Source organism: Esox lucius, chromosome 1 (genome assembly GCF_011004845.1).
Source record: "Esox lucius isolate fEsoLuc1 chromosome 1, fEsoLuc1.pri, whole genome shotgun sequence".
Lineage (NCBI taxonomy): Eukaryota > Metazoa > Chordata > Actinopteri > Esociformes > Esocidae > Esox > Esox lucius.
Genome location: NC_047569.1, coordinates 31,174,020 through 31,199,209, shown reverse-complemented (window position 1 = coordinate 31,199,209; position 25,190 = coordinate 31,174,020). Strand labels below are relative to the sequence as shown.

Below are 25,190 nucleotides of genomic sequence, written 5' to 3'. Positions count from 1 at the left end.
ACAGACCTGTCCCCAGACCACCACCTAGTGCCCCCCCCCCCGTATATGTTATGACTGTGTGTTTGTGTGTGTGTGCAAGGGGGGGGGGGGGATGTTGCCGGCATGAACCCCCTGTTGTAGACATTTTGGCGGTGGGGAATTCAACCACCACTGCACTGCAAGGCAAAAACTACCGGTCCAGTACATTCACTGTATAGAGTAAAAATGGATGTCATTCTGCCTGGTTGTATGAATGTTATATTGTGTATAGGGACACAGGGGTGAAATGGGCACAGTTTTTTCTTATTTATGTTGACATGTTTGTTTTGGCTTGAAAGCAAAAGACTTTACCCTAAATTGATAATGATTGCTAAGAATCTGTCAAGCAGTAAGAGGGACTTAATAACTTGGTACCAGTCTGGCCGTAGGTATGTAGCACTGGTCCATTAACCGGGCAGTAAATGTCACTGTGATTACTGTAGATGCAACCTACATGTAATTTATTGGGCATGTTTTTTGTGGCACGGCTGTTAACTATGCACCTTAGTCCAGGATCACTGGAAAGGTCCTTTCTACAAAGGTTTCCTTGGCATTGTGGGTGACATACACCTTATTGCTGAAAAACAAAAGTTGGATGATGTCAGTATGGGTTGAATAAAAGCAGTCCATCCCTTTCCTAAAGTGTTTGTAGTGAGAGCATATCAATTTGAGGATGTATTGTAGTTTGAGGTAGGTTATGAATGAAAAGCATATGTTTTGGGGAGGGTGGGTGTATTGAGGAATTGGTGAAGTTCAAACAAGGCAAACAAGTAATATGTCGAATATTATTTAACCTACATTTGAGAGGACACGGCACATGAATCAGTGAGGAGGCAGTTGTACACAGGATAGTGTCGTCAGCATTTAGATAGATGAGGGAATTAACAGCTACATTTTTAAGGTGAACACAAAACAGGGTCAGCCCAAGAATCAAAGTATTGTAGATTCAGCTCGAGTTTTAGACAGGCACATTGGGCACAGTCAGAGGAATAATCCTTTGGGAAACTTAGATTGTTAATTATACTAATTGGGATGAGATGATTGATGGGATCAAAGTCTTCCACCATATCTTTTAAAACGAACCACTCCAAACGGAAAACCGTGGCCTGCTCTGAAGCCTGATAGAACACTGTGTGAACACTGATAGAACACTGTGTGAACACTGATAGAACACTGTGTGAACACTAATAGAACACTGTGTGAACACTGATAGAACACTGTGTGGAGAAAAAAAAAAGGTGGGTTTACGGTTTAACGGACATTCAGAGCAAGATTGCGATAGGCTTATTGCAGTTGGTGTCTAGCTTGTTACCCCTTTGACAAGTGGAATGACGGCAGCACCTTCCCAAATCTGCAGTATTTCACCCACTTGTGATGAGAGGTTGAAGAGGCGGGCTTACAGCTTTAGGATAAAAGGGCTCCAGATCAGTGAGGCCCACTGATTTGTAGGGGTCAAGATTTTGCGCCTCGTTCACCTGTACTGACTGAAAGGAGAAACGGGTGTGCTCTGAGGTGAAATTCACCAGGGAACGAGGGCAGCAAGACTGAGAGTGGGAGTGGGTAGTGCAGAGATAAATGCTTGGCCAGAACTGACAAAGGGTTTATAGAAGCTTTCGATCATTCTAACTTTGTCAGAATTTGAGTGCCTCAGGAAGTTCCGAAGAATAGGTTGTGCGTTATTTCCCAAGGATTTAGTGTGCAGAACATTTTAAAATGAAGACAAAGATTATGCTCCCTTGAAATGTTTTTTTAAAAATGTTTTTTCTTCAATTGGTTATGCAAGACACTGGTAATGTACAAGGGGGGGGGGGGGGGGGCTTGGCCTCACAGTTCTCAAAAGGACAACTACAAATAAATATAATGGCGAAGGAACATCAGAATGCTTTTCCAAAATTATTTTATTGTCCCTGTGGGGTCCAATCTCAGTCCTGACTTAAATCCGCTATAGATTCAGAGAGAAGGTTTGAATATATGATGTCTTGTATGATGTCGTTCTTCATGTGATAAGGTCATGGCTGTAATAATTGTGTGTGACCGCATAAGAGTTTGTTTAGAGATATCGAGTTATCGTCCACCGCCCCATACAGGTCTCTATGCAGGTGTGGAAGTGTGGGAGCTTGTGTCTGAAATGGTGAATGGTTTTTATCCTTATACAGCCACTCCCACCTCTGTCATAAACACTGTTTACTAGATAGGTTTCTTAAGATGTCTCTGGTAAACCCACAGAGGACACATCACCCGGTAATGGAACAGCTGTCCCACTGAACAAGCCCCTGGGGAAAGTTCAACCACCATGCTCACTCATAAAATGTCCCCGAAATGAAACGGAACACACACAATCTCATGAAAGGGATTACTTATGCAAATCAAAATGGCCAATTACATTTATGGCCAACAGCAATGAGTAAGAAACCAAACAACAAAATAAAATGTTTCCCGTTCACAAAAAGATAGGTGCGCACCTCATTAATTGTTTGCTTTCATTTGCACTTAGCAATTACACTGCAGTCAAAGACAATAGGAAGTCATGATTGTAAATTGTGTAGGAGGTTTCAATGGGTCCAGGTGGGCTTCCATGCAAGCCACATAGCTTGTGGTAATCACTATGCATTAAGAGCACAACCTGCCGGGCACCAGACAAATGCACGCTGACCCCTTAGAGACGCTCCAACACATTCCCAAAGCAAGTAATTGGGACTTATTTTATCTCCGCACTGCGGAGATCTCCATGGACGAGAAGCCCCCCACGCCGAGACGATTGGAGATCTGTTATAAATTAATTGGGCTGCCGCCCAGCTAGAGCAACGCCCGCAGCACGGCCCCTTAGATCTGGGGTCCACGGCCACTGCAGGGCCGCACAACGCACCGGAGTAACATTCCCTCCCCCCCGATCCCCACTAAGCCAGCCGGTTAAGTCACAAATGAGGGTCGGACATGACCCCCCCCCCCCACTAAATCTGTTGTAGTATTAACCGGAGAATGCCGGCCCGGTTAATGTGGACGACTCGTGTCCGTCCCCCGAGGCCGTGGTGCCGGACGGCATGGATACGTGCCTGTGTTTGCGTGGCTGTGAGGTGTGGGCACACAGACTTAATCTCTGGCCGTCCCCCTCCACGCCAGGCAGCCAGCCCCACGCGGTTGGCCTTCAGTCTGTCGGCTGAGCCTTGTTCAGTGACTCATGTCCTCCCGTAGCTCCCGGTAAACCCCGGTGACAGCAGCCTCTGTCCCCAGGAGGACGCCGGGAAAACACTGCGGGCCCTTGTTGTTCAAACACAGCTGCCCTACTTACTTTCTATTTGCAGTGCGGATCACAGGGGCGGTGTTGCCCACGCACTCAGCCCTGGGAAAAGCGCTCTGCCTTTTGTTTTCATGGGCTGTTTGCCGTGATCTCCGGCTGGCGCCTGAGAGAGCGGTGCTTTTAAAGGGGCGGAAGCTGGAAGGGACCGGTGGCGAGAGCAGCCTCTAACCCTCGGGTGCCGCGTGTGGTATCTCTCGGACCGCTCCCTTTGTCTTAGGAGAGGAGGTGCTGTGCAGGAGGAGTGGTGGGCCGATGCCTCCTCAGACATGTTATATGTTGTGCTGAGAAGAGGGGTGAATTCTGTAGGTGTCGGCGTTCGCTCCTCCTTATCTCAGTCTCTTCTAGCTGTCTGCCTTCTCTTTCTCGCCCTCTCTCCAACTCTCACTCACTCGTTCTCTGTGTCACTTTTCATTCGCTCTCCCAATCTTTTCTTTGTTCTTGTCTCGTTTCTCACACATGTACACACACACATAAATACATGCAGCGTTACGTCTTCTTCCAGGAGATTGTGTTGATTAGTGTTGATTGAGAAGGAAGCCTTTTATGAGAGTAGCATTTCCTCTAGCCAGCAGTTGTTGTGTGCAGCGTCTTTGCATCACCTCTGGTTATCTAATTCACAAACCAGTCTGAAGGTCTATAGAAAGAGTAGACTAAACCAGGTTTTAATTGGCTGATCTCTCCGTCGGTCCCCATCGACTGTAACCCTTAGAACCGCCCCTCAACATTATATTGTAGACTTCAAAGCGTGACTTCCTCAAGTGATTTAAAAAAGGGGATTTCTTTAAAAACATCACAGACTTACTTTACGTCCAAACTCGGCATCATTTTGGCGTGCCAGAAATAATATGGTCAGTGTTAACATTTATTTTGATTGGCGATTTTCACAATTTACAGCAGGCAACCTTCCTGTCTCCGCAAGACAGTCTTTCCTAATTGCTCCCTCGAGTGTGCAGTGTGGATGCCTCCTACACCTCTCCAATTTAGAAGGGTTGTGTTAAAAGTGGAAGTTCATTTTCAGTTTGCCCTTTGTATCCAATTGACTAGCTAAAATGCATTTTTTCCCTAAGATAATGTAGTCCTTAAATCATGGGCATCTTTATCAAGTAGCATGCATTTTGGTGACTCTTTACGTAGCATTCACACAGCATGTCTGGCTAGATCTCTAGTTAATGCAAAACCTCCATATGACATATGCAATATATTTACAAATGTCTAATGAAATGCCTAACAGTGCAAGAGGTTACCCACTCTGCTCCTTCTGTCAAGTCCTCATGCAGTAATCCCTCCATTAAATATTGATGGCGCTGGTCAATACTATGTGTTCAATGCTGTAGAATGGATTGAAAGGTGTTAAACTATGTACACAATTAATATTTTACCACAGGGTTTCGACCAGCATGCCCTTCTGTGACGGATTTCTGTCTATCACTGCTTTTCTCTGATGTGCCCAGATGTACTGGGCTGATACAATATTTACAGTGTTCATCGATTACTCATTTCCAATTTCTATAATTTCACTGCAGGATTTACAGTAAAGAAATCCTCATGCAATGTAATGTAATTCAACAGGGCAGACGTACTGTATGCAAGGCTTTCAAATCCCTCGAGACAAAACATTAACGTTATTATTTTCCTCCAAACAAAGTCTGTAATTACAATATGAGCCAACCAGAAGCACGAGTGCCTTCACAGTGATGGTTTGCATATCCTTTTAACAAACTACACATGATGCACTTCTGCTAGGACATTTAGCTGCGTGTCGCCTCGGGTTGAACTTATTAGGTATTTAAATGGCACTTGGCATCTCATTAATATGTATGCCACGACTCAAGTATACTTCACTTTCAAGTCGAGTGCTGTGGGCCTGTATGTCTAACGTGCCTGTGTGATGTACATAGTCCACCATTGTCATGCACCGATGCGGTACCTATTCTCTTAGTGCTTTCCTTAGTTAGTTGTTGGAGGTAATGGCTCTCTCTCCGGGGGTACTGTGACTTCTCATCCTCCCTATAATGGAGCGTGGGGAGCTTAGCCCTGGCTGGGCGCGTCACTGAAACACGGCACAGCCTTTTTCCTCTTCCTCTGATATATGCCACGCTTTAGCAGAGCACAGAGAAGCTCCCCCTTTCTCTCTCGGTCCCTGCGTCTCTCGCTGTGTGCGGCTCAATATCTCCCCCATCTGGCGGAGGGAGGTAAATGCATTTTTATGTCTTTCTTCCCCCTACCCTCTTGACAGTGCCTCTCTTTCATCTGCCTGCAGAGTAGCTCCTTGATATTCAGACTGGGTTCCCTGGCAGTGGGAAATAATTACTTTCATGTATTTCTATAAAAGCGTTATGAGAATGGCGTGGCGTGCACAAACAAACAAAGGATCTGTTATCAGATAGCTATTAGCTATTCTGGTGCATTTTGACATGTACGTTATTGCCTTGTGAAAACCTATTTGATTGTGTGCTATAGACGCATTGGGTGTCAGAGATCCATGTTTGGAGGTGGGGGGTGTTGTTAAGAGTGTTAAGAGAGCAGCGACTGAACTAGCGTTAGGTGTGCTTGTTTTCATACCTGAGCACACTTTCAGGAAACCTATCTTGGAATGGACTAGGTAACCTTCTTTGGATGAATGAGTCTGTTGTAGGAGGAGTTTCCTGATAAAGATGTAAGCATTTAGTTTTTTTAATTTGTTACATTTACTGCTGTATTCGCAGAAATGTTACAGTTTGTCCATAACAATGATGACAGTGTTTTTTCATATTAAATAAAAATTGTGAAACAAGGCATTTCATTTAACTGCCCTTTAACATAGACCAGATAGGAATCTAAGTGACCAATTCAATGTTTTTTCAGCATTATCTGTTAATACATTGTGAGGTTCAATCAATGTATTATATTAATCCATTATTTGGATTTGAAAAGGTAATCAATCAGTACTTTTTCCATCCCATTTAAAATTATATAAATACATGTAAAATTAAATAAAAAATAAACATGTCAACCAGATGATTGTTATTGTTGGAACAAATTTTCAACATAGACTAACTTTGAAAGGAATTTGTAACACAAATATTTAGTGTGATATCCACTACCAGACATAAAACAATTCCTTGTGGACAGCTCCTCCTGAGCTATCCATTTGTTTTGCCATTCAGCTTTTTAATCAAGCAAATGTTTGATATTTGTCAGCTTTTTAACCAAGCAAATGTTTGATATTTCTCACAAGTTAGATATTAAAATCATTTTAAGTATGATGACATTATCTCATCAGTGGGGTTTCTACCAAACAGAATAATTTTGGATGAAAAGCAGGGAACAGAAATTCACCTTTTCGCTAAATAAAATGGACTTAATAAATAGGTAAATTTACCTATTTCAGAATATCCCCATATACTCATCTGCATGGAGTTTTTTGTTGTTGAGCACTAGGCTTAATTTCTGGGCCCATAGAAGAGACAGAAATCACCCATGTTAGTGTAAACTTGAGGCAAAGCCAAAACGTTGTTTTTATGCCTAATGACGTCCAAGCATTGTCTAGCTGGCTTCCAATGGAGCTTGAAGATTGACAGGCCTGTTCTTTTATTCTTTTAGTGCTGTCTTAGTGTCCCCTATCCACCTTCAGAAGTATTGTAATAGTTCCATCATCCCTAACACAATCCACATGGGGAAGCAAGTTAAGAATTTGCTTCCCTTTGATCTTAGACCACTGTTCTACCTGCACTTGATAGCTTGGGACCCCTCCTTTCCTTCTCCTAACCTAGATATTGTTTTGATCGCTGGGAAGAAGTGGAGATCCAAACCAGAAGGGATCTTTATGTTGAAGGGACGTTTTGCCTACTTTGATCCACTGAGGGAAAACAATGACCTTCCCGGAAACGACGTCTTCAGATATATTCAGTGTAGGGACTACGGCGTGTATATAAACAATTCCACACTTTAGACAAAGCTCAACCATCTGTGTTTGATAGGTGCTTCAAAATGAGCCCAACATCAATCAAGCAAATCACTCAACCCGTCCTCCACAGAACCTTTTGAAGATAAATGGGAGAAAAAAACTGGACTCTGAAACGCCATTGTGGGATTAAGAGTATTGCTTGGAATACAGTTGCACATGCTTGATGAAGTCTAGACACTGTCTCTTGTAATTTATATAGACTGCACTACTCAAGGGCTAAGCTCCATAACATATTCCCTGACACCTCTTCCATGTGTGACAGGTTTTAAACCTCAGAGGGCACACTGCTTCACAGCGTTTTGCTATGCCCTACATGGGGAAAGACGGTATGTTACTCGTGGTGTCTGCATTTTATTTAACTTTGTTCTTTTATTTAAAAAAATATTTTTATAAGCATGTTTACATACACATGTATATTCGAGCAATAAAGGAACGAAAGGTGTGGTATATGGCGTATATAGCATGGCTAAGAGCTGATCTTAGGCGCATTGCATCAAGGAGTGTATTGACAATATACCACGAACCCCAAGGATGCCTCATTGCTTTTATGAACCAGTTACCATAAGAACCAGTTACCAATGCAATTTGACCAGTAAAAGTGATGTGATGTCTCAGGTCTCATATTCTATAGCTATCATCCAGTCAACATTCAGGATTTAACACACACACACACATATAACTGGTTTCTGTGTCATTACAGATTAAATTATCCAAGCATTAGAAAGATAATCTTTGAATGTTGATAACGGGCTGCACATTCAACCAAATCCTATCCACTAATACCTTGGTAATATATTGACTTATAAACCTGAGATCTAATAAACGAAAGTTAATGGCCACCCTTTGAGGTTATTGTAACTATAGACGCTTTGCCATGTAATCATAGAAAGTGTTCATAGTTGCAGATTTTCTAAATTATAATAATATGAACATAATCTCAAACAGCGTAAACCACTTGCCATATGTACTTTTAATGTAACCTCAACTGTAATTCAGGTAATTTTGCTGTGCTGTAAAATAAAACGTCCTGGCTATAGGAAATGCTACTCTCATAAAAGGCTTCCTTCTCAATCAACACAAAATGTCCTGAATTAAACTGTTTTGCTGTTAAATGGTTTCAAAATCAGCGTGTTCATAACACATTGTTTCATAACATGTATTTGTACTTGCATTCAATTACTATTCCCCACTGCACATAACATGCTTCCTTTCCTGCTTTCAAAGGGAGATTTTAGAAAATGTTGTTGCCCCAGTTACTTTATTCAGGACATTAGAGGAACTATATTGTGCTTTTTTATTTTACCTCTTTTGATTTGAAACCGTGTTTTTAAATTGTTAATAACACGGTTGCTCGTTATGAGCAAATGTTTTTAGTTGAAATCTATTGCATTAATTGTTCTAGATTTCATATAAAACACAGCGAACTTGTGAGGTTGTTGTATGCTCACAGTGTTTTCCTTCCTGTTGTCTTCCAGGAGCGTTGCCATGGAGAGTCTACTCCTCTGCCTGGCCCTCCTGGGTGTGCCCACCACTGCCATGCTGTGCCCCAAGCGCTGCACCTGCCAGAACCTCATGCCCTCCTACACTGTCCTCTGCGCCAAGACGGGCCTGCTCTTTGTGCCGCCCAACATTGACCGGCAGACCGCCGAGCTGCGCCTCATGGACAACTTCATCACCACCCTCCGCCACCGGGACTTTGCCAACATGAGCAGCCTCATTCATCTAACGCTGTCACGCAACACCATCAGCCAGATCAAGCCTTACGCCTTCGCCGACCTGCAGGACCTACACGCCCTGCACCTGGACGCCAACCGCCTCACCGTGCTGGACGACACCCACTTCCAGGGCCTGGTCAATCTCAGGCACCTAATCCTGGCCAACAACCAACTGCACAGCATCTCGGAGGGCTCCTTCCAGGACTTCTTAGAGACCCTGGAGGATCTGGATCTGTCCTACAACAACCTGGTGGACATTCCCTGGGAGACCATCGGCCTGCTGGCCAGTGTCAACACCCTCAGTCTGGACCACAACCTCATAGAGATGGTCCCCGAGGGCATCTTCTCCAACCTGCACAAGCTGGCGCGCCTGGACATGACTTCAAACAAGCTGAAGAAGATTCCTCCAGATCCTCTGTTCTTGAGGATCCCAGTCTACGCCAAGCTGAAGGGGTCTCCCCTAATGGCCCTGGTACTGAGCTTTGGTGGGAACCCGCTCCACTGTAACTGTGAGCTGGTGTGGCTGAGGAGGCTGACAAGGGAAGACGACCTGGAGACCTGCGCCTCTCCGCGGGAACTTGCCGGCAAGTACTTCTGGACGATCCGCGAGGAGGAGTTTGTGTGCGAGCCACCCATGATCACACGGCACACCTCCAAGATGTTTGTGATGGAAGGTCAGGAGGTGAGCCTGCGCTGTAAGTCTGTTGGGGACCCAGAACCTTCTACCCACTGGGTCAGCCCTGATGGAAAGCTCATAGGGAACACATCCCGCACTATCTGCTATGAAAACGGTTCCCTGGATATCCTCACGACCACTGTAAAGGACTCGGGAAAATTCACCTGTATTGCCTCAAATGCTGCCGGCGAGGCCACAGCGCCCGTGGAGCTGGTAGTGAACCCTTCACCACACTTTGACCCGAAGCTGGAGCCCGAGCCCGGCCCGTCGGACATCCCCACATCCATCAAGTCCAACGTCAGTGGAGGCCACGCCCGCACCGACCACCAGAGGGTCAGCGTGTCGGATCTCAGCTCGACCTCGGCCACGATCCGCTGGCCCCCTCAGAACCACATCCCTGGAGTTCGTATGTACCAGATCCAGTACAACAGCTCCTCTGACGACATTCTCATATACAGGTGAGCCGGGAAGCATCTCTGTGAGAGGTGATTCATGGACTAAAACGGTACCTAGACACAATGAAGATGACCAGTGTCTCTCTGTGGAAGGTGGTCTTCACATTACGTTGCATTACCCTGTAGGTATCTTTCCGATCGACAGTTCAGGGCTCCAAATGTCTCTTTGTCAAGTGCGTTTTTCAGAGAAGTACTCTGTCGCATTGATAATGAATTTAGTGCCTGATGACAACAAGAGTGCACTGTAAGTCGTGCCTTTATAAGTCCCAGAGAGCAGCGGAAACACTAAAGTATGATCCCTTCGGGGAAAAAGATTGACATAATGGGTCGGAATCAGTGCACGTATGTACCTCTTTCACCACACTAACCTAAAGCTGCCTTGCTGTTTTGTGTCTGTTATCTGTAATGGGTCTGGCGGTGGTTACATAGAGTGAGGAAAAACCCTTAAGAAGGGAACCTGTTGCCATCAATACAGTTCCATATTGACCTTACTAATATCAGACTAGTATCAAAGGACCAGCATACAAAGATATAGTGGACAGAAAGTTGCAATGCCTCAGTAACACTTTACCATTTACTGAATGGTTCAGAAATACCAAAGCACTTTGGAGACTTGTAATTGATTGTGTTTATGTATAATCCATGGACAATAGAGGTATTACCTTCAGTGAGAAAAAATATTACGTTTCCATGCTCCCAAAGGAAACCTAGTCAGCAGTGGAACTGGTGTAAACACATTACTCCACTGGAGTCCAATGCGTTCCAGAAGGCATTTGTTTGACAGATGATTTTCAATGAGGCCCAGCTGAGTTGTACTCTTCACCCCCCTGACTTTAGAAAAGAAAAGAATTGGTACATATTGGGAGTGGTGGTTTTTGAGCCTCCTCCATTTCAAAGATTCCAGAGGATGACTGACGCAGTGAGCATAAAACACCTGAAACATTCTGATTTACATCAAGAAGAAAGACAGCTTATTCAGACAGTTGCAACAGCCCTCTCTTTGTCTCGGTAAAAAAATGTATTAGAACACAACCCCCCCCCCCCCCCCCACACACACACACACATTCTACTCATTCTACTCAAAGTAAAAACCACAGAAATCGGTGGCCATTAAATTCACTTAGAGATGACTGCAAATCGCTTTCTTCTCTGAGGGCAATATTCTCCTCTTGAGCTTTCACAAGAGTTCTTTTAGCTCTCCATTCAGTGGCTTATTAGGTTTTTTGATAGGAGGTGCAGGGGGAAATTTCACTGAGTTTTGGAGACTTGACTGCAGCCCAAGACCATGTTATTACAGAAACATAGAAGCAAGAAAAAAACTGTACTGCCTTAGAAGCGTGGAGGATGGGCTTTTATTTTGCCCTGCCTAATGGCAGAAATAGCCAGTAAGCAAAGTTCCGTCCCTTACCTGTTTGTTGAAGCACTTCCCAGCACTTAAAAGATGGAAATTAATCTATTGATTCAGGTTGTTTTGTTTTTCATTCCATGGCCTTTTGACATTGCGCTGTGGAGTGATTCTCTGTTGAAATAGCCCTGTTAGCAACTAATTACCTTCAGGCTTATCCCAAAGGATGGATTAACAGGAAAAAAAGACAAGTATGAGAAGCAATTTGCTGTTAATTATGCAAAAAGCACAGGGAGGCCTTTGGTTTATGGTGGCACGGAGTAATCAGAATGTTTCTGAATGAATTTAACACACACAAGTTCTGCTCCTTGTGGACTGACGGTTGTATTCAGTTTGGGATCTGGAGGTGGATGGATTGCAGAAGGGATGCAGTAGCAAAGCATGGCTAATACACCCTCAGACACATTAACTTTGTGTTGAGAATGGTAATGGATTGTGAAGGTGTAAGCTTCTCTCTTGGCTTGGTTATTATCTCTACCTCCCTTACATCAGTTATCCACAAATCATTCTATTATTCTCTCTCACGCTTTTTCACTACAACACAATGGCTAAAAGTGAAGCACATTTATTTTCATACTTTTTTTTCATACTAATTTTTCTGTGCCTCTTGTAGTACCAAACCCATAAACAACACCAGAAAAAAAAATTTCAACCACCCAGAATGCCAACTATCAGATGGCTTAAAACCAACTTTTTGATAGTGCCAAATGGACTAAGATGGCGCAGATTCTTTTTTCAATGTAATCTGCTCACTGTTTCAATGTAAACTGCTCACAGTTTCATGGACACTGCCTTATTAACTAGTTCCCGTTTCACAAGCCCATTTCCACCTAAATGTAGTACATGTGCATTTACGTGCACTAGCACTGGAGTCCAGCCGAGCCCAGCGTGAAGGCACAAGAGCCCGCGCGAGCCAAGCCTAGTAAATGTTTATTTAATAGCTCAATTTTGCTGGACCGCATAAGCGGAACCTGCCTAGAAGAGCAAATGTCTCTTACTGACTGACTGAGTGGGTGAGTGACTGACTGACTGACTACCCTCTGTTAAAAAGCATAGTGGTTAGAGACGCGGACTGCAGAACGACAGATCCCGCGTTCAACTCCCGCCACAGTCTAAACAAATAATGCCTCAGGATTTGTTTAGGACAGACAAAAGCTTCGCTAGCTACAACTTTCAGTAGCTATGTAATAGGAAACCTAAAATAAAACAATTCTGCTGGATATTAGGATTTGTTCAGAATAGACAAACATTTTGCTTGCTACACGATTCTCTCGTCTTTTCACTGTTATCTCACCTATATTGATAGATACTGTATCAGTGTCATTCACGATTTGTTCAGGATAGACTAACTTTTCTGGCTACAAACCTCAGTAGTTACATTACAGGAAGTTTAAAATGAAACTGTTGACTGTTATATTGTGACTATTTCTGGTAGATTTTCAAATTATGTCTTAGGATTTGTTCAGTTTTATACAATGCTTAATGGCGTCTAGTGACATATTACTAGCTAATAAGTGTTTAAAACAGCCAGTGGCAAAAGTCAAACAGTTCACTGATGCTATTTGTGGTGGAGGTAAACTTAATAAGAAACGTTACTCAGTTTAACACAACAGTTAATGATGTCTAACGAAATATTCAAACTTGGCGTGATGTTAATGCATGACAACATTATATAATGTCAAGAGGTTATACTGACACCTGGCAAATGTATAGCTCTGTGGCATAGTGGTTAAAGACAGAGCCATTTACATGGGTGACCTGGTTTCGAATCTCGGGGAGGGCAACAACGATCAATGCTTTTTATTGCGGGCCGGCTGAACTAGGCTTGCCTGGTTTTGTCATGGTGCGGTGAGCAGCAGCGCCACCGTGCCATATATTCTCAAGTTCCCATATCACACAAACACATCCCGGACTGTCACAGGTCTCCAATCTTTCACACCAGGTCCCAATTTGTATCGTTTGTATGTGTTTAAATGTTTCCCCTCTACTCCCCACATTGTGGATCATTGTTGCTGCTGTGTCTGTTTGTATGCTGGTGAGTGTTGTTTGTGCTACTGTTTGAATGTTAGTTGTTAAGTTGAGTTGTCGTGCACTTTATTTTCATTCAGTCCTTTCATTCTGTATTGTTTTCCGTTCGTGTTTGGTTGCTTGTTTGTTTTGATTAAAACCCACGAACGAGAACTGCCTGCGCCTGGTTCCCTTGCCAACACTACACCACAACTAGAAGTGTTAACGGTTTCTTGTTTAACGAGCCATTGTCAATTACATATCATCATTGACATTAATATGGGATAACAATGTTAATTACAGCAAGTCAAAAAGCAAATTGTCAGCATTATAATTATTTTTAAAGCTATAAATCCCTTCTATAGAAAGTTATGGTTTTAGGAATGTGTTTATATCTCGACTACTTTCTATGCAGAATGCATAGGAAGTTAGGATAGTAAAGCAGCAGGTCTTTATTTAGATGTTCAAACTAGCTGATGTTCCTAGTAGGCTACTCTATTGCACAATATCTTGCATTTCAATACATTTCTCGATCAACAGGTGTCTTAGAAAAATCATGTGTCGAACACAAAATCCTAACACAATGAATATGAATTTTCCATAATCTGCAGTATTGTTGATGACTTAGATGATCATTTTGATTTTATGGTGTAGTTAGCCAGGCCTATCTGTGGATTGGTTGCAATGCTTGAATTATAATAAGTGATGAGTTTGGTTGTCGTGACCAGTTTTGGCAGTGATGACCCCTATGGATATGTTAAGACACTGTGCTCATTTTTGCAGATATTTCAGCACTGTACTGCTGTTACAGCTTGTTTGATCCGGCACCTCATTCCTTCTTTTACAGGATCCGCCTTCACTTTGGAATCCAGGACATGCATATTAACAAATTACTTCTAACACTACCATATTTACAAAAACATAATACATTTTTATGATCATAGAATTTAATAGTTATCCCTGTGAGCTGTTAAAGAAATCACTGAACCATTAAAATCATTATCTTAAAGAAATAATTAAATCATAGAGAGGTTCTACAGAGGATAGTTTTTTTCTGAAAGCAAAGTAAGACAAATATGGGCCATACTACAGAATTACACGTCAACAGGAGGCAGCAGCTTAGACCCCTAGACACCAAAACACGTTGCTCCCTGATACAACTCATACCTTTTACAAATGGGAGCCATTTCGAATGAATACAACAGCTCGATACGCTTCCATGGGACATTTTTGGATGTGCCTCTGTAATGGATCAGTTTCAGCTATATTCTCAGTTTTAAAATGAGCCGAATGCCTAAACGTTAATGGCTTGGACACAAAGACCACCATTCCACATTTTGAAGTAATAAAGTCTGTTGTGTCCCCTATTTAGTTGAATGACAGATTTCTGGCTTGGACATTCTAAGCTGAAATCACTAGCACACACTTCAGTGTTTCATGCTAAAACATTGTATGACACAGCCCAGTATAGACCTATTATGACCATTACTTCTACTGCCTCTATTACTACCATTTCACAGTCTTAAAATACTTGGGCTTAATATATCACAACCCCCTGAGCTGTTTACTACTGGAAACCAGTTACCAGTAAAATTAGAACAGTAACAATATATATATATTTCTTTTTTTGTGATGCCACTCGGAATCATGATCACATATACAGTATCTCACAAAAGTGAGTACACCCAGGGACAGCCCCACCTGTTGTCAACAGAAAGAACTGCAACAAAATTATTTTATTTTTATTTCTCGAAGATTACTTCCTATAATTTATTATCTATGAATATAGCATCTTCCTAAATTGCATATCATTTGTGTTAGGATTTTATTTCATGTTCATTGGTCCCTGCCTTGCTGCTTCAGACTGCGTTCTGCCGATTCGAGTTTGCAGTAGTGGGCCATAGGCTAAGCGTGAATGTGGGGCTAGCCCCTCTCTCACAATGCAATGTACATTGTACATGTGAAAATATTAATAGGCATTGCTCAGAATGTTAGTGTGATCAATGTAGATCACACAAATTTGATGCCAAGTGGGGCTGACAGCCGGTAGCCCCACTACAGCGTCATTTCGTATTTCACACCTGATTGGCTGTCAGCAGGCTTTCTTGTGCATCATCTTTAGAAGAGGCTTCCTTCTGGAACGACAGTTATGCAGACCAATTTGATGCAGTGTGTGGCGTATGGTCTGAGCACTTACAGGCTGACCCCCCCACCCCTTTTACCTCTGCAGCAATGCTGGCAGCACTCATATGTCTATTTCCCAAAGACAACCTCTGGACGCTGAGCACGTGCACTCAACTTCTTTGGTTGACCATGGCGAGGCCTGTTCTGAGTGGAACCTGTCCTGTTAAACTGCTGTATGGTCTTGGCTACCGTGCTGCAGCTCATTTTCAGGGTCTTGGCAATGTTCTTATAGCCTATGCCATCTTTATGTAGAGCAACAATTATTTCTTTCAGATCCTCAGATAGTTCTTTGCCATGTTCAACTTCCAGAGACCAGTATTAGGGAGAGTTAGAGCAATAAAACACAAAATGTAACACACCTGCCTCCATTTACACCTGAGACATTGTAACACTAATGAGTCACATGACACCGGGGAGGGAAAATGGCTAATTGGGCCCAATTTGGACATTTTCACTTAAGGGTGTACTCACTTTTGTTGCCTGCGGTTTAGACATTAATGGCTGTGTGGTGAGTTATTTTGAGGGGACAGCAAATTTACACTGTTATACAAGCTGTACACTTGCATTGTAGCAAAGTGTCATTTCTTCAGTGTTGAAAAGATGTAATCAAATATTAGCAAAAATGAGAGGGGTGTACTCACTTTTGTGAGATACTGTACATGCACAGGATTGCGTGCAAACACACACACACACACACACAGTGTCCTCCATACGGCCCTAACCCCTCTTGGCCTTCTGCTTGTAACATCCATATTCCCACCTCTAATGTGACAGAGTGACGGAGTGGTGACAGGAGCTGTGGCAAGGTCAGGTCTGACTGTGTAATAGAAGGGCTCCATTCCTGCCCCCAACACCTCCTTCCCATGGCCTGCGGAAGACCAAGCATTCCCCTCCATGTCCATCAAAGCCCCACCTGAGGATGTGGACGATGACATCTGAAGACTTTATATATGGGGCCTATTATTTTTTGACCTGGGCGACCTGCCTTTTTTCTACCCAGACAGTGTGTTAGGCCTAGGGCTAATGAAGTGGTCCAATCCTTCTGTGACTTCCACTAGTCCAGAACATGCACTAATGATGAGCGCATATGCACCGGGGCACAAAGAGCGTCAAAACTGCGCCCCCTGATTGGTGAGATTTCACCTTTCATAGTATTTTCTTCTCCAACTCTTTCTGTTTTTTTTTTCTTTCCAGGAAATGTTCACAGAATTAAGATTCACATTTAACATCATGAAACTTTTAGTTCAAAGCAAAGCGACGGACCGGAATGTGACCCAGACTTTATCTGAGGGGCGTATCCCTTATTCTCCATAAACGCATTATAATGTCTGAAAGAGGATTCAGAGCTCAACCAGGGCCAAGATAGGTAGCCGAGTAATGCTAGCAAGGGGGCTTCATTGAAACCGTAACCTATGGATAAGACTGGGCTGAGGGAGGGAACTCTTGGGCAGTTTGAATTCCGCCGTGCTAGCAGAAGGATTCACCCCACTGCGTGACCCCACTGCGTAATCCCACGGGAGCCTGCGTTTAAAAGAGAAATGTTGAATTCAGTCACCCATGCGGTCGCCCCGCGGGCATGCCGCGCATTGGAATTCCACTCCGTGTCTCGTCACCTTGGAGGCCGGGAGCCCCTGTGTCTCCGTTGATAAATGGAACAGATTTGCACGCTAGCCTTTAGTGTATAAGCAAGCAGCAGTGTGGGGGGTGGGGGCGCAAATAATACATACCCCCATCCCACCACACAAACACACAGACACAAACACAATGAGACGTACACACGCATACACACACACACACACACACCTTAGTGTGCGGTTTGGTGGTTCTTTCTAAGACTGAAACAAAAAAGGAGGAGAGGGGAGTGTAGCAGATTTGGGAGGTGTGTGTGTCTGTGTGTAGTCGGGGCAGTCGGGTTAAATGTAATCTCTAGATACTGAAAGTACGTTGTTGACTTCATTCCTTCCACAGGGGCTCTCAATCTTCTGCATTTTCTCGTATTATGGCAAGAATGTTCTCACGATCAATAACCTTGTTTTCTCTCTTCTGTTTTTCTCTCCTTTTCTCTCTCTCTCTCTCTCTCTCTCTCTAGGATGATCCCTGCATCTCATAAATTCTTCCAGCTCAGTGACCTGGCCTCCCAACGGGATTATGACCTGTGCGTGCTGGCTGTGTACGACGACGGCGTCACGGCCCTGACCGGCACCCGCTTGGTTGGCTGCGTGGCCTTCACCACCGAGAGGGAGTACCGCCAGTGCCGCTCCCTCCACGACCAGTTCCTGGGCGGCACCATGATCATCGTAATCGGCGGCATCATCGTGGCCTCTGTACTGGTCTTCATCTTCATCCTCCTCATGAAGTACAAGCTGCACAGCAACCATTACAAGCAGAAGGTGGCGCGCGTCAGCAACGTGTGCTCCCAGACCAACGGGGGTCAGGCGGCAGGCGGGGGAGGTCCCCCCGTGCCAGCGTCGTCCTCGGCCTCGGCCTCAGCCAATAAGCCTCCTGGACCTGTGGACAGGGTGGGGCAAGAGGGACCCAATCAGGCTTCTGAAGGGGGCTTTGGAGGACCCCTGAAAGGGACCACCGTGGTGGACTTGAACCCGGGGTACGGGAAGTCTGTGAAGGACGAGGACGCTATATCCCAATAACACAGGACCTTGGCCTGTCCCCACCCCTCCCCCTTTTTATTTCCTGGTGCCGAGGTTCCTCTGCCTTACCAAGGATTATCTTGTGTCCAAGGTAGGTGACTCCTGTCGGCCCAGGTTGCTCAACCAGTCCGGGGCTCACTTCTGTTCACTGACATTTTTAAAAGAGCTCGCGTCTGTGCGGCAGACGCAGTATTCGACCCGGTGACCACCTCCAGTCTCACTGTTCTGTTGCATACCAAGATCGGGCACACCTTAACGCCAATGAAGGCCTTGATGGTTACCAGCCAAGTCAAGTTTGCAAGCTCTGGAATAGGTAAAAATACATGGAGAGGCTGGAGGTCCCTGAGGAGAGGGTTGAAGTCCTCTAGTGTATCATGCAGATTTTGTGCATGTATAAGTGTGCCTCTCTCTGCGTGCTTTGCATGTGTCTCTGTAAACATATGGTCGCTGTGAGTCTACTCGCTGCGGTCACCCCTGCGCTTCCAGGCGCATCGCCGTGCAGCGTCCATTTCAAAGGGCGTGTCTATACAAAGAGCAGGACTCATGTTGTATAATATGCAGTTCCTCTCCAGATAGAGCACAGTCCTTGGTACAGCCGATCCAGTGCCGTTGAATTCCTGGTGGGCCATGCCAGACACATGAGCCTAATGGGGACCGGCAGTCGTCATGAAATCACACCGCATATAAACGCTAAAAGACAGCAGGCCATGTTCACGCGCTCCCCGCCTCCTCATCTCTCACTCTTCCTTACCCCCCGCCCACACACACACACACACACACCACACATACTCTCCTCTCTCTGAAACCAATCATATCTGCCTCTGTTGGCCCTGAGGTATTTGTTAATATCCACAGTATAGTGCAATCTTCTCCACATCTGCTCTCTACAAATACAAAATGAACTGAGCTGGGCCTGGGGCAGCTCTGCGCCGTTTTAAACACCATCATCAGTGTCTCTTCCGCCCACCCAACTGCATCCTGTCGTCTCGCGTATTAGCACAGTCAAAGTACCAGCGAGAGTTTGAGGTAATCTTTTGGGCTATTTGGGTTTTGTTATTTTGATTACTTTTTTTTGTCTGGCACACGGCAGACTCTGGCAGCGGCAGTCGGTTACGTTAAAACCAGGGTAGCGATTGTGTCTGGTTGGAAGGGGCAAGTGGCCGGCGCGTGCGTAATGGTGACCCATTGGGGAATTACTGGCAGTGCTGACTTAGTAGGCTGAGAACTGATCTACATTACGGACACTGTCTTCATTGACCCCATTGCAATTTGACCATTATCGACTGGTAAGGCAGTGAAGCAATCCGTGCAGCTTTCATTTGGATCAATGTTACAGTTGTTGAGTGGTTTATTAGTTCTGATTGCATTACTTTGCTTTAGCCATTTAGAAACACGCGTTATTTGTCTCAGATACCCAAGTTATTATACCTTGGCTACATCCGGTTTACAACCTCAGGGGCAGATTGGTTGCCTAGCGAATGCCAGATGGGCATGAACGTGTTTTTGGTGGGAGAGCTGGTTAAATCGAAAAAAGATATACTGTATCTCACAAAAGTGAGTACACCCCTTACATTTTTGTAAACATTTGATTATATATTTTCTTGTGACTCGTTAGTGTTACAAGGTCTCAGGTATGAATGTGGGGGAGGTGTGTTAAATTTGTTGTCATCGCTCTCGCACTCCCTCTTACTGGTCACTGGAAGTTCAACATGGCACCTCATGGCAAAGAACTCTCTGAGGATCTATTAAGCATCTGTGGGGGATCCTCAAATGGAAGATGGAGGAGCGCAAGGTCTCTAACATCCACCAGATTTGTGATGTCATCATAGAGGAGTGGCAACCTGTGAAGCTCCGGTGAACTCCATGCCCAAGAGGGTTAAGGCAGTGCTGGAAAATGGCCACACAAAATGTTGACACTTTGGGCCCAATTTGGACATTTTCACTTAGGTGTGTACTCACTTTTGTTGCCAGCGGTTTAGACATTAATGGCTGTGTATTGTATTATTTTGAGGGACAGCAAATGTACACTGTTATACAAGCTGTACACTCACTACTTTACATTGTAGCAAAGTGTCATTTCTTCAGTATTTACAAAACTGTGAGGGGTGTACTCACTTTTGTGAGATACTGTATATATATTTATTTTGGGGTAAATGACAGCCACGTTGCCAGCTGACTTTGCAATACCGTAGTCTACCACTAGCTGCACTGTTCCAACAAGTTCAATTCTGAGCATGTGTTAATATACTCACCACAAAAAGGTGGAGCTCTACTTCTTCCCTTGTGCCAAGATCACTAACCCGGTTAAGTTCTAAGTCAAATGCTCACAGGGACAGCCTATATTCCTACCGGCGTTGCCACCATGACTGGTTAACCTTTGAACTGTTTTTGTTCTTCATTTAACCCATACTTTAGTTGACTGAGAACACGTTACGATTTACAGCAAAGACCCTGGGAATGATTACAGGGGGCCATGTTATCACAGCAGGAGAGGTGATCAATGAGCCAATTGGAAGCTGGGGATGATTAGGTGGCCATGTTGTTGTGAGCGCAAGACTGCACCAGCATTATCACCGCTGCTCCTGCGATATGTGTCATGGGATCGGTAGTGACAACAGGCAAACAAAGGCAAAAACAATGCAAGTTGAGGTCTTAAGGCAAGACATCGGCTCTGAAAGTAGAAGACAGAGCTGTGTTTTGTTAAACTACGGCAGAGATTGCAAGGGAGTGGCCACTAATGCCAAATATGTATGATGACATCTGAGAACGGGATTCAAAGCACACATAAAGTTCAACTGTAGCCAAAGGAGCAAAGAAACAAAGACAGAAAAAATAAATAACTTGTGGATAATAAACAATTTGCCAAATATGCATTTGCTACTAATACATCACGCAAAAAGTTTGGAGAGCCGGAGAAAAGGCTAAGCTATAAATCAGTTGTTGCAGACATAGATTCTTAATGACTATGATTTTTCAGATTACTGTGAGTTAATAGAAAGTCTTTAAATGTTTTATGTTTTTATTCTCATTTACACTGTATAGGTCTACTGGTGCAGTGTTGTCTGCTGGGAACAGGTAGAGAAGTGTGAAATGTCAATTTGTGTGTTCTAGAGGCAGCTACTACCACTATTTAACCTTCTGCAGCTGTCATATCTCTCAGTAGCACGTAATGCTTTCCTTTGGAAGCATTAATCAATAACGGCAAGGTGCTGATAGTGTTATTGTCATTATTTGAGGAAAGAGGGGATGCTGAAGCTGGTGTGAAACAGCAGTATTGGGCTGGTTCAGCTGAAACCCAGAGTAATGTTAGTTTCTTTATCAACTATGATCAACTATATGAAAAGCCTTTGACAGGTCAATAAATAAACCAGCACATTTCAATTTCTCATCTAAGGCTCTGGCCTTTAAAATAATGTAGTACCTATAATACTACCGTGCCCAGGTCTAAAATCAGATTGATATTTATTCAAGTGCTGTTGCCTGATAAAATTTGTATGTTTACCAATGACTCCAGAGTATTAGCAAGACCAGACAAATTAGAGATGGGACGATAATTATCAAGGTCAGTAGTATTCCCACACTTATGTATTTGCCGCACATGGGCAGTTATACATAATTTCGAAAATAGTTTTAGATTAAAAATAAGCGTAAGAGCTTCTGTGCCCCTGTGGCATTTCTCAGCTAGCAGAACACCAAGGATTTATTTTCCTGTGATCAAACTCAGCGGAAAACCTTGGCTATTAATATCAGTGTACTCCTGCTTAGTTCCATAATGATCATCCGTTCCTCTTTGAGTTGTAGTAAGCGTGGATGTGTTTTCAAAGAGATTGAGCTTGTTACAATAAAATGGCAATTGAAGGCATCAACAGTTGCATTTTTACCAATAACAGGACAACAGTTCATCTGTCGAGGCAGTGAGGTGGCACTGTTCTTAAGTGTTTTTACAGTTTAACAGAACGTGTGTTTTTGAAAACATGTGGATTGTCAATATATACTTGTATGCTACAAACAGGTTTGCAATTCATGTCTGAAGATTGCCAGGCAATTGCGGTTAGATTGCCTGAAACTCCAATACACATTGAGTGAGACATGGTCTTTAGACATCAGCAGCTTCAGGGAGTATCTGTCAGGAAAGTGTTCCACGTAACTTGGGGAAGGTGGTGAAGATTTGCACCTGTTTACACAGCAAAAACAGTGTCTGAAATCTGGCCACACATCTCATTGATTTAGAAAAAACAAAGGTAGTTATAAAAAGGTGAGGAGAATTAGATGAGCAAGACGTATGGTTATGCGCAGGGTTGGGTAGGTTACTCTTTAAATGTAATCCGTTACAGTTACAAGTTACCTGTCCACGGTAACATAACTTTTTGATTACTCAATCTCAGTAACGTAATCGGATTACTTTTAATTACTTTTAGATTACTTTCATATTAAGAGGCATTGGAAAACAAATAGGAATAGCCTATAACCAACTGAACACCTTTTGCGGGATCAATCAATGTTAGAGTTTACATAGCTGACCAAAAGCTGAATTCACATTTTACTTTATGGGTTGTGTATACTACAGTGCCTTTGGAAATGGGTTTCTAAACCATTGCTTTTTACTTCACTACACTACTACGCTATCTAACAAATATTTGCCTAATCTATTAAACAATTCCTTTAAAAGTTATTCGGTGCAACTCGTCCTGGCTCGGTGGACAAGTGTTTTTCAGTGCATTTGACAAATAAACCTTGAAACTTGAAAAAGACATAACACCAGGTAGGCCTATTGCCTATCAACTGGCGCTTCCTCCGTTACTAACTGGTTAACAACAGGTTATGCGCGTCCACCTTTGCCCGCATGATGATCACACACACAACTGAGGCGCTCAATTCATCTTTTGGTTCAAATAACGATGTTTTTGTAAAATGAAATAATAAACTCAAACATACAACGTGTCATTATTATTTCGCGCAACTATTTTTTTTCAATTGAAGTAATCCAAAAGTAATAATACATTTCTTTCAAAAGTATCTCTAATCCGATTACAATATTTTAGTTGGTAACATAACGGATTACAGTTACTTTATTCTGTAATCTGTTACAGAAAAAGAAGAAGAGAGGCTGGTATAGTAGTATTTACAGCATACGTGTGACAACCATTCCAATGTGAGCTGAGCGAATTGTTACTATGAAATGACATGATCATCTTTAGAAGCAGAGATGGAACAGTGGAGCTGAAAATTAAAGTCAGCGGTTCCCTTTGCAGGGCTCAGACTGTTAAGTCAATTTCTTAAGGCTGCCTTTTAGTGGTGAGATAAAATCCAAGCTCCCAGAGGATTTGGGTGAATACCTTCCTCTTTATAAAATATACTTAGCTTCCAGAGAGTGTCAAAATGGTCTATAAAAGTTACATTTGCAGTAATCCAGTGGCCTGTTGTGAAATACAAGGAGCTTGATGAAACGTTCATGATCAAAGGAGGCCAGAGGGTCATTTTAGTAACTAGTACAGACTGATGCCTAATGTCTGGACTAATGTCCTCTACTCTGGCCCCAAGACAACACAGAGTTTGCTCCAGACAACACAATATTTCTAACAATGGTGCTGCCCAAAATAATGTCAGACACAGAGGAAAACCTCCTATTCCTCCACTTGTCAACTTTTCTCCTGGCCAATTATGTGTGAAACACATCTCACTGCCCTATATATCTCTGAGACATGATACACGCTACCTAAGTTGAGGTGTCCCTTTAAAATCCTCATTGTCCAGAACTAGCCCTGTGGACATGCGTTCTTAACTCATAGGTTAACCTCTTTGCGGGATAGAGAATTAACAGTGGTAATAAAATAAATAGACACGTTGAATAAAAAAAGTTCAGAAATCAAACAAGCAAAAATGCAGATTTCAGTGTCCTCAGTGCAGTGAGTCTTCTAACAACTTTAGATCAGTTTTCTAGGTAAATATTTAAAATGAGTGTCATTTGAAAGCGCAGAAGGCAGACTGCTTTATCAGCACCGGATTACTGGAGGATTCGGGTTCCTAAATTCCATATCATAGCAGAATATGAAGAATTGCAGGAAATTAGTTTGAAAACTGCAGTTTATGGCGGAAATATGGCAAAATGTTTATGTAGCAGGATTGGCTTTAACATGTCTGTTTCCTCATCCTCATGGCACAATGCGAACAATATCGACATCAGATGACCCATAAAACAGCAACTGTTTTCCTTTGCCCCATGGCTAACTGTGTATCACTGAAGAACGTTTTATATAAAACTGCTAAATGTGAAGAATAGCATTTTAAACTCTTTAAATTGTTCTCTCTGCACCATGGCAAATGCACAAGTTACCTGCAAGAAATATTCTTCCTGGGTCAAATTGACCCCAGTCATAAGTTAGAGGGTTAACTGATTGATTGTCCCTCTGTCCCTGTTGTATTCTGGGTATTTGTAGGTGTAGGTAGCAGCAGGCAGTTGTCTCTCTTTCTCTCTCTGTGACAGACCTGAAAGAGGTAGATGAGGAAACACCAGCCTTTAGACCCCTGTGCTCAGCATTCAGCTGTGAAATACCTGCAATGTCTGTGCATCCATAATTCATCTAGGAGCCAGCGAGAAGAGGACAGATCAGTCCCATGAGACCCTGTGTTTCTCACAGCTACACAATGCAGCTGACAGAGCTAACCGAAAAGAGGAGGAAAGAGTGGCGAAGGAAGAGACAGACAGAAGTTTCATAGACGACAGCAGTCAAAGAGCACAAAGAAAAGTATAGAGAGATTGCAGATATAAGATGTGGTATAGAGGGACCCCCACCACCCCAAAAAAAAAAGGTTTGTTGGATTTTGCTAAATACTTTTC

General features: G+C 43.3%; 1 protein-coding gene across 7 annotated transcripts in view; it reads left to right on the top strand.

Annotated features, from left to right (window-relative positions):
- Window positions 1–25,190, top strand: part of si:cabz01090165.1 (LRR and FN3 domain-containing protein) — a 134,588-nt gene that overhangs the window by 101,324 nt on the left and 8,074 nt on the right. For 5 of the 7 annotated variants that reach the window (XM_020051090.2, XM_020051076.2, XM_020051161.2 and 2 more), the window contains 2 exons: window positions 8,738–10,111; window positions 17,794–18,443. In XM_020051090.2, coding sequence (XP_019906649.1) covers window positions 8,738–10,111; window positions 17,794–18,352 — 1,933 coding nt within the window. In that variant the 3' untranslated portion in view covers window positions 18,353–18,443. Of the gene's footprint in view, window positions 1–8,737; window positions 10,112–17,793; window positions 18,666–25,190 lie in introns of all 7 variants that reach the window. The other 2 variants (XM_020051179.2, XM_020051223.2) reach the window with 1 other exon arrangement.